This window comes from Apis dorsata, unplaced genomic scaffold (genome assembly GCF_000469605.1).
Source record: "Apis dorsata unplaced genomic scaffold, Apis dorsata 1.3 scaffold_1002, whole genome shotgun sequence".
NCBI classification, from domain to species: domain Eukaryota; kingdom Metazoa; phylum Arthropoda; class Insecta; order Hymenoptera; family Apidae; genus Apis; species Apis dorsata.
The window spans coordinates 6,629-18,323 of NW_006264103.1; the positions used below are offsets into that span (position 1 = coordinate 6,629).

An 11,695-nucleotide genomic window follows, 5' to 3' on the forward strand; every position below is an offset into this window, starting at 1 on the left:
CAATTAAATCTTAATCGATATCACAATATTATGTTATTATATCGCTTGTTGTTATTATATTTCTTACTTAACCAAATTTTTCAACGAAATTTTAAGCAGGATATACTAATATCATTTTGAATGCTTGAAATAAAAAAAAATAATTATATATATTTGTTTTTATAATAATGTATATATCTTAATACAATTGTATATATAAATATATCTTCTTTAAACTTTTTAATTAGAACAAATGATGATCATGATATTGTGATGCATAGTTGATTAATTGGTTCGTTTTATCTTCATATTATTTTATCTTTATTATTTTCATTTTATTTTTAATGTAAAATTAAATTTTAATATAATATATAATAATATAATATATTTAATATAATATATAATAAACTTAAAAACTTAAAAATACTTTAATATAACTTTAAAAAAAGTTTTAACAGAAAAATTTTTACATGTCAATTTTTGTATTTATTTTGATATAGAATCGAGAATTAATTTTCTGACATGTTTTACATATTTCTTAATATCTTGTATAACATAATATAACATGTCCAAAAAATAAATTATAATTTGATATTATTTTTAATTTTATTTGTTCATTATATTCATATTTTTATATGTATATTCTTATTAATTCTGTATATTAAGGAATTACATTAAAACTATGAAACTATAAGAAATTTATAATTTTCCTATGATAATCAATTTAATACAATTTAAATAAACTTTTTTCATTGATAAGTTTCAATAGAATCTAAAACAGAACTAAGTAGAATTATATTAAATGACAGAATTTTCTTATAAAGCATATTGAATGAATTCAATTGTCAGAATTTATTACCTATATTTAATATTTATCGTATATAATTAATATAAAAATGAAATAAAAGATTATATTTCGAAATTATATATAGATATTATATATAGAAAAGGATTGAATGATATTATGAAAATCTACTTTTCAATTTTAGTTTATTTTTTATATAAATATAATAATGTAAAAATTAAATATAAAAATTCTAATGTATTTTTTTTTAAATCACAATTCTTAATGCATTAATCAATTCAAGTCATTACTTTAATATTAAACAATTTATATTAAAAAATTGTTAAAAAATATATTAAATTTAATTTAATATAGAAAACAGAGACATATAAAAGATATAAACATACAATTAATGTTATTTTTTTCTTAAAATTTTGATAATCATATTAAACAATTATACAATTATTATATTATACAATTATTTTTTTTTAATTATAATATTTAATTCCAATATTTATTTATGATAAAAATTATTTATGATAAATATATCTCTTAGTTTTCATAAGTAAAGAATTTTATGTATTATTATTATATTTTAAATATTTCTTATATATTATATAATGAATATTAGTATATTAAAATATTTTTAATATTGAAATATTACTTTAATTTTTGTTTAATATGTTTAAAATATAAAAATATTAGAATTTTTTTTCTATATTATAAATATGCATTAAAAACGTATAAAAGTTTGTCTATAACATCGAGAAATAAAATAAAGCTTTATTGAAAGTAATTATAATTTAAAAACTTATATTTATAAAAATTCGTTTAAAAATAAACAAAAAATATTATATAAAATTTAATAAAAGTTATAAACAAATGTGTTTAAATATGCATTAAATAAAGAAAAAAGCGAATCAATAATATAGAGAACTGTCTTATAGAACTGTCTTATAGAACTCTATTATTTTTTCTTTGTCTAACTTTGTTTAGCAAATTTACATTATTCATAATTTAATTAAATTCATAATTAAAATAATATGAATTTTTTGAGCTTAAAATGACAATCAATTTTATGTTTATTTCGACTTTTAGAATCAAAATATAATATATTTTATGAATATAATATAATGTAACAATCTATATATATAATATGTATAATATACATATATATACATGTTAATAAATTATATAAAATTATATAAAATTATATATAATGTTAATAAATTATTGATAATGTTAAATATATTAACAATCTTTATAGTATATATATATTTCACTACAAATGTTTTAGATTTTATATATAATTTAATTTAATTTTCTATTATAATCAAATTCTAATTAATAATAATAATAAATATTACATTAGGAATAAAAATTTTACTTTGTACATGTTACAAAAGAATTTAGTACGCGCTATTTCTACGATAAAATGCTATTGATTAAAACATACGAATAATTAATACAACGTGTTATGCATGTCAATTTAAAATAGTGAAGGCCGTAATTCAAAATAAGAAATGAAAGAACTCATGATGAATATTAATGCTAATAATAAATAAGATTATTGTTGTCATACACATTTAAATACTGAAGTAAAATTATTTCAATTAGATATGATATTATATGGAATAATAAAAAAGAAACTAGAAAAATTTTTAGTAAATATAATTAATATATAATAAAATAATTTATAATAATAGATAGTAAATAATCAGATTTATAAAATATAATATTATTTATAAAATAATATTTATATTTATAAAATTCAAAATAAAATATTCAATTAAATATTGTTGATATTCAATTAAAATAGCTTTACTATATTTTTCTGATAACAAAAATTGACAATGAAAATAACATAAAAAAAATTTTGTTATACAAGTATTTAAATTAAATGTATAATTTATATAGCAATACAGTTTGACTGAAAAGTGCAATCGTTGTGTTTAAATTAATTATAATTTCATATTTTCTTGTATTATAAAAATTTTTTCTTTTATTGAGGAATATAAGAAGTTATTTTAAATAATTTCTTTTTATGATAATATCTAATAATAAATCATTTTTTAAAATTACTACTAACTACTAAAGTATCGTCTGTACAATCTCTGCCCAGTCATAGCATTTTTATTGTTACCTTTCTCTTGCTTCCGTTGTCCTCAATATTGAAGATCTCATTATTCTTTGCAATAATAAGTCTTCTTTAGTTATTAATAATGCAATATTAAAGCCAAATACTAAAATTTTTCTATTAAAAAATTAAAATATAAAAGTGCAATTAAGCTAAAATTAGCATAAATAATAAAATATTCGGTAATATTTTTATTTCATATTTGTATATATATGTTTTCATATGTTTTCATATTAATATCATGTTTATTAATATCAAAAATATAATAAATTATTTAATTTTTTTCACATATACACATTTTATTATACATATTTTTATAATAATAAAAATAAATTCTTTTTTAATCTTAAAAAATATAATAAGATATATTATATATTACAGTGCCAACTTATACAACTAATTTATTATAATCATTTTAAGATTTATTTGATAAAAAAAGAATTTCTGATAAAAATAATTGACTGATTATATAGAAGATAAAAAATTGTCATCAAACTCAATTAATTAGTTAGAAACAATTAGTTAGAAACAATTATGATATTTGTATTTATCATAAACTATATGTAAATTTAATATTATATTATATATTTATATTATGGTTTTTACAAACAATTATTTGTAAAAACAACATGGAATTTATTTGAAAATTTATGAAGTATTATCTATCATTTGTTTACATTTATTATTTTTTTCTGATATATTAAAGTTATTAGAATCATAGAATATATGGACATATTTTCAATACAATCATTTCAACATTTATTATTATTAATTAATTATCATTATCATTATTATCATTATTATTAAATCTATTTCATTTTCAAATTCGATGAATTTAAAAAAAAAAAATATGCTCTATTTAGATTTTTTTCATAAATTTCAGCATTTCTTTTTTTTGAAAATTCATCTTTTTGAAAGAAGTTTTTAACGATTTTTTCTTCCAAAAAACCTACTTCCAAGACATTATTAACAAATCTAATTCATTAAAAAAAAAAAAATCTTTTTTTGCAAATAATAGATTAATCTTAAATTTCATTAAGTTTAACTTTTTTGAGTATAAATTTTTTTTGATATTCAATGAAATTTATTTTTGAAATAAATATTTACGAAAAATTACCTTCCATTTTAATGGTTTTTTAAATATAATATCAAAATTATTTGAATAATGTTGATAAAGCAAGTCGCCGTTCATTAAAAAGCTATGAACCAAAAAAATTTAGATTTAAATTTTCCAAGCATCATTTAATATAATATATAGCTATTTGTTTAGTTTTCTTATTAAAATCTATGCTATATTAACATTTCGATATATGAATTTATATTCATATATAACTCTGACGGAATTGATTCAATGATAACTTATAAAAAAAAAACTTATAATTTATACTCAATAAATCCTTGTTTCCTATTAAGTATAAAAAAAAATAAAATATATTATAGCGTAATTCTGCACCAAAATCAATAAAAATCTATAAATATAAGTGTGAAATGAGTTTAAAATCAACATCAAATTTTTTTGTTATTATATAGTATTCTTCATGAGAATAAAAAAATCTCAAAGAAATCATGGATTAATTATTCTTTTGATGAAAAATTAAATTTTTTATCTTAAATAAATTATATCTTTAATAAATTTTTATCTTATTCATTTTTTTATAATTTTTTACATTTTTTAATTACTTGCAAGAAAAATAGCATTTATTGTGAAACGTAAATATTTTAAATCTATCCAAAAATATATCTCATATTATAAGTTAGTTGTGTTAGCTGTTGTAGCGTAGAAACTTCTAAGAGAGCTTTCGTATGTAAACATAGTGTGTATTTAGATAAGATTCATAATATTTCAAATATAATAAGTCCGTTATATACAAGCATCGTTAAGACTAAAATTAAACCTGATATATTGATTTTTAACTAGTTATACCAAATCGAAATAAGAGTAAGCCTTTCATAAATCCTGACACACACACAGTTATTTGAAAAGAAATAAAGGAATAATAATTTCACAAGAATATCAGCACGGCAAAAAGAACTAAATAAAAAAAATATAAATTCCAAAAATAAAAGCTCCAAACTCGAATTATGTAATATAAAACAAAAAATAATCCGATATTAAAGAGATCCATGTTATTGAAATATTAAATGATTGTGAAATATCTAAAACTTCTATATCTATAAAAACTTCACTATCATCGATATTTCTAGAAGATATATTGGATGTACAAACTATAACGAAAGCATTGAAAATATTAATAAAAATGAATATAGCTCAAACAATAAAATGAAAATTCTTTCTAAAAATATAGAAGCATCCAAAATGTTATCAGATATTTGAAAATACTAAATCTTACGTATCAATTCAAAAAACTATACAGTTGTTCTATACATTACTTAGCAATTTGGATAAATCGAAGAAAAAGTTATTGATTAAAACATGAGATAATAAATATATTTAACATCAAACATAACAAAGTCTATCAATCATTGTCACTATTCTTTATTAATTTACAACAGAAACATAATAATAAAGAAATATACCAAATAAAGATGCTAATGAACTGCATTATTCAAATCGAGCTGTCCGACAAAAAGAAAAATAGTACAATATAAAAAATGTTAACAATATGAATACATAACAATACTGCAATCTTAACTTTCGCTGCGTGAAATTTTATTATCGATTGCATAAAATCAATTGATATCCCAGCAAATGCGCGCTATGCGAAGATGATTATTTTTCCGATAATAGAAATCACCTCTATAGTTTATAAGGAACTACAACAATAAATTTTCAAGACAGAAATCCAAAATACTGTCTAATCGACTAATAACATACATAAATATAATACATTAATATTAATCTATGCAAAAATAATCAAATAACATTCTTCAAATAATTAATTAAATAACATTCTTTCAAATAATTCAAAGAATCATCAACAACGATCGATAAACATAATACTATGAACAATTTCAATATCTTCATACAGACTATAGAAAAACTTTTCAGCAAATTAAAAAAACTAGAGCAAATTCTAATAAAATAAAACAAACAAATCAGTCTGCTAACTCTACTGACAATAATATTAAAAATAACTTATAAAACTATATATATCACTTTCTATATATATCACTTATATCACACATGGAATGCAAACGGATTCATATGTCACAAACATGAGAAACTTTCATCATTTATCAAAAAATTTAAATTGTATTAGTTATCGAAATTCATTTTAGTAAAAAAAATTATTAAAAAATAAGAGGCTATGATATAAATATAATACAATATCCGTGCAGCAGAACACATGGTGATATTGCCATAATAATAAAATCTAATATGAAACATTACGTACTTTTAATTTACAATCACGATTATCTGTAATCAACGAACATATACATCTAAATATACAGTTTTTAAAGAAGATTTTAATATTTTTTTTTAAATGTAAATAATAAATTTCTAATACGAAGCGATTTCAACAAAAAAAAAATGACTTCTGGGATTCGGGAATCATAAATTCAAGAAATAAAACATTTGTACAAATTAATAAATAAACTAATACAAAAACTGGAGAATCCATTTACTGAATTACATGAATAAAATACCAAATCTCTCTCTCATTATTAATTGTCGAAATTAATTATTGATATTGATATTGTCAAAAGTCTCTCACTTCATTATATACAAAATATATTCTAATATTAATCTTTCGTTCAACTATCGTAATTCTAATATATCTAATAGTTGAGACACATCACAGACTTTTCATAATAAATACACAAACTGAATAATAATATATTTTTCCGTCAAATTATTAATGTCTCAATTAAAATATTCTTTATTAAAAACAGAGAATGATGTAAAGGAAACAATGAATTATCTAACAAGTCATATCATAAAAGTAGTTAAATCTGCAACTCCTGCAACAGTTTCATTATTCCTGTTTCATTATCCAGAATTCATTATAAAACAGATTGCTGAAAAGAAAAAACATTATATGGTTTTTTCTAATAACAAAAGATTATTGAATAGAGTAATCAGGAAACTCACTTGATTATTAGCATAAAAATAAATCCTTCAGCGAATATTTAAATAACCTGACACTAACTAAAGAAACTAATTACTTCCTCTGAAAAGTATTCAAAAGAATCATAAAATCACAAATAAAAATTTGGAACCAGGATGCTAGACTAGGAATTCTCAAGAAAAAACAGATTCAGTACTTTTTCACTAAAATATTTAAATTCTTTCTCACAAATTCTCAAATAACAAAATCTGAAATTTAAGAGTACTTGCAAGTTCTCTATCAGTTTTCCTGTCATATCACATTTGAAGAAATCAAACTAATATATAAGTTTGTACATATAAATACAATAATTTAATGTAACCACTATAAGTTACTTCACATGTTACAATATAATGTCAACAAATTTATTTATAATTCCATGAGAGGAATTAATCGTAAATACCTTAAATCAAAAAAAAAAAAAAAATTGTAAAGCACGATGCACTAGATAATATCGAAAAAAAATTCATCAATATCAATATGACGGTATCTCTTTCTATTTACAAATAATGGAGCGAAAATGCGTTGAAGAAAAGAAAAATTAAATACATTCGAAAAGATCATTTTCAATAATTAGTTTCAATAAATTCGTTTCATACATATGTTTAGTATTTTATTTCCCATTCGATGATTTCTTTATTTGTATTTTCGACAAAACTTTTTATAGTTTTTTTTTTTTTTCATTTATTCAAATAATACCTGGACTCGCATTTCTAAAAGTTTCTATATATGTATTATAATACATGCATCAAACAATAAATTTAAATTAATAGCTCATAAAATATCAAAAAAAAAAAAAAAAAGAAAAAGAAAAAAAGAAAAATATAGGATATATAATAACAGATCATATCATTATTTATATAAAAAAAAAATGCTATTTTTTTTTTTTGCAATTGACCGAAGAATGTAAATAAATTATAAATAAAATGAATTCGAAAAATAATGGAACTTTTTTCAAAAGAAATACTTGAATTATAACTCAACGGTATCTTTGAAACCCAGAATGATACAAAAAAATTGCAATAAAAAAAAAATTGATTTTTGTTTTTATGTCAAAGATTTTTGCATATTTTTATTATTTTATTTACACATCTTCTTTTTGATTATATTATATATTTTTAGAATTACCCATATATAATATATTAACAATGATATTACTAATAATTTACAATAATAATTTACAATATATTAACAATGATATTACTAATAATTTACAATCATAGTAAAATTAAAAAATTATATACGAATTTTAATAATAGTATTCTTATTGAAAGACAAAGAATACGCGAAAACAAAACATTTTCTTATTCATGTTTTTCTTATCTTGAATGTAAATGAATAAATTTTATAAATTTTAGATTTTATATATACATATATGCTATAAATATTTACAGAATGTTTTATCGAAATCTTTTTATAAAAATTAATAAGTTATATGGATTAATATATTAAAAGTTATATACTTCTATTTATATATTCTAAAGAATAATTTTAAAGAATGAAATTAATTTTCACATGTATACCATACTTTTATATATTCTGAATTTTATTTTCATTATATCAATAATTCATTTTGTTAGGCTTTTAATAAAACAAAAACAATATATTTATACAAGATAGTAAAATTTCAAAAAAATAAAATAGATTTAGATATACCTTATGTATTTAGTATTCGGACATATGATTTGCTACAAAATGTATATATATATAAAAATCCACATTCTATAAATGGAATTTTCATTATCGGTATTTAAGTACAGATCCTCTGTTTTTTATTATAGATAGATGATATTGTTTTTTTTAACAATAAGATTATAAAAACCTATATAGAAACAGCAATAAAGTGAAAGCATTCAGCTGGCAATAAAATGTTGCTTATATAGCGAAAATCTTTAACGAAAAAATATACAAATGGCTATTTTTGAATTTTAATAGAGTATAATATACAATATATATAAATATACAATGTACAATATATATTTGTAAATATAAATATATAATATAACTATATGTAATATATTTATATCGCTTTAAAAAAAAAAATTTTATCATTTTTAATTACATTTAAACATATTAAAATCTATATACTAATATAATATAAAATCTCATATAAATAAAATCTCATACTAATATTTCTTACTCAATATTTCTCATTTTGATACGAGATTGCGAATTTAAAAAAAAGTAATAATCGAAATTCAAAATCACATTTAATCACATATTAATATTAATATTATATTAATATTAATATTATATGTATTCAGTATGTTCTTCATAATATAAATATATTTTTTAAATAAAATTTTTTTTAAATACAATTCTATAATTTTCAAATAAATTTTTAAATAAATTTTCAAATAATATAAATTTATAGAAGAACTTACAGAAGAAACGATCTTTAGGGATAATATAATATATAATAAAAACTTTTATTCCTCGCTAAATAAAAAAGAAAGATTCCACAATTATAAATAATTTTTTCGGTTTTTCTTTTTCTAATTCCGTAATTTCTATTTTTTTATATTTTTATTTTAAACAAATTAATCTTCTATTCACCATTTCATTTTATTTTCTATTTTATGATATTTTCTCGATCTTTAAATTTACTATTGTTCACTCACTTTGTTCTATGAATCTATTTTTTTTTGTTAATTCTTTTTGCAAGTTATGTTTAAAATTAATTATTTGTTTCTAAACCTTTTTGTGTTTCTGTAAATTTATTAATTGTTCATTGTTGTCATAATTGTTATTTGATTATATTTTAAGTGCATTATAAATTATTCATATGATATATAAATATAATTTAATTGTTTTTTAATTTCCTTTTCAAATTTTATTATTTTATTTTATTTGTCTTTTCTGTTTCATTTTCTAATATGATTGAAATAAATTCAATGTATTTTTCTAATATTGATATAAAATAATTTTCGATTTATATGTGTTCAAAATAAATGATATTATTTTATCATTTCAGGCGCTTATTTTATGCTTATCAACCAGTGGATTACAAACAGAAAAAAGTGATTGGAATTTTGATCCAAATACACAATATCACATTCAAACAGATGAAGGACCTGAAAGATATTTTCGTTTTCAAACATTAAATGGACAATATAGAAAAGAAAAAAGATTAGTTGATGGAACAGTTATTGGTACAGAAGGATGGTTAGATCCTCTTGGATATTTACGACTTAAAGACTATATAGCAGATAACAACGGATTTCGAATTTTAAGGTAAATATATAATATATAATTATAAATAAATAAATATATAATTATAATATTTCAGAAATGTTTTAAAAATGTATTTAACTTAAATATTTTAAAAATATAGTATTGAATGTTATTATTTTTTTAAATTTGTATAAAATAGAAATAAAAGAAATAATCATATAAAGAAATAAACAATTTTTTTAAAATATGCAATAATAATGACAATATCTCTATAAATAATATCTTTAAATAACTATTAAAATGAACAATCATGATACATCATTATTTTTGTAAAAAAAAAATCGTTTTATTGAAAAAAAATAAGGTAATTAGGTAAAAAAATAAAAAAATAAAAAATATTTTTTACTTTTTTACCTTATGTGTATATATATGCACGTAATACAATTACAATTGAATATCTGAAAAAATATTCATTACAAATAATTTTTGAAATGAATACTATAATATAAGTATAAAATATGTGATATGAAATATAAAATTAATAATAATAAAAAAAATGGAATAATTTAAATTTTTGTATATTATAAAAAAGAATAGAATAAAAAATAAAATAGTAGTTGAAATAAAATATTTGATAAACAAAGATACAATAAACATAATTTTTTAAAATATTCGTTATCTAATATTTTGCGATATTTACATATTTAAATATAACTTATTATATATCTTGATATTGAAGTATTAGCTACATTTAACTAAGATTTTACTTTTTCATTATTTTCTTCTTTCAAGAAAAAAATAAAAAATATTATATATATTTTTATATATATTTATAAATATTGAAAAACTACTGTTATTTTTAATAAATAATAAGCTATGAACTTATGATTGATATTGTGATATTCAAATTATATAAAATTAGAAGTAATTATGTCAGCATAAAAGCTTTAGTAATTAGAATAATAAAATTATAGAGAACAGATATTATTCCTCAAATATCAATTTTGATTAATTCAACGAATATTAATAAATATTATAAACTTCTTTTATATGATCTTTAATAAATATTATAAACTTAATTTTTTATAAAATATATTCTAGAAAGATTGATTATAATTGATATAATTGATAACTTTGATACAAAAAAATTGAAAATAATAAATCTGATGTTAATTCTTTTTATTTCAAGACTTTTTGTTATTCGAAGACAGCAATTTAAACATATTTCTTATAAATAATAATAAATGACAAATGAATCGCTTTAAATTCAATTATATAGCATTAGACCAATTACAAATCTTTCTATTTATATAAGCAATACTTTTTTACGTGAGTTTCTTTTTATAGATAATAATTTTTATAGATAATTCCACGGTTTCAATTTATGCAGTCTCATTTTACATGATCTTTTTCTTTTTTTTTTAATGATTATTTTTGTAAAGAATAACTTAACTCAGAGTACTATTAAAAACTGTAGATAGCAAAATTTAATAATTAATGTTATGTTGCTTCAATAATTTATTTATACAAAGCATCAAATAACTGCAAATA

The 11,695-nt window shown here is 18.2% G+C and overlaps 1 protein-coding gene across 2 annotated transcripts in view; it reads left to right on the forward strand.

Moving 5' to 3' along the window:
- The window catches only part of LOC102681966 (cuticle protein 6-like), a 10,696-nt gene extending 474 nt beyond the window's left edge, over positions 1 to 10,222 (forward strand). The window contains exon 2 of one of the 2 annotated variants that reach the window (XM_006624237.2): positions 9,948 to 10,222. In XM_006624237.2, coding sequence (XP_006624300.1) covers positions 9,948 to 10,208 — 261 coding nt within the window. In that variant the 3' untranslated portion in view covers positions 10,209 to 10,222. Of the gene's footprint in view, positions 1 to 9,944 lie in introns of both variants that reach the window. The other variant, XM_031514464.1, reaches the window with a different exon arrangement.
- Positions 10,223 to 11,695: the final 1,473 nt, after the last annotated feature.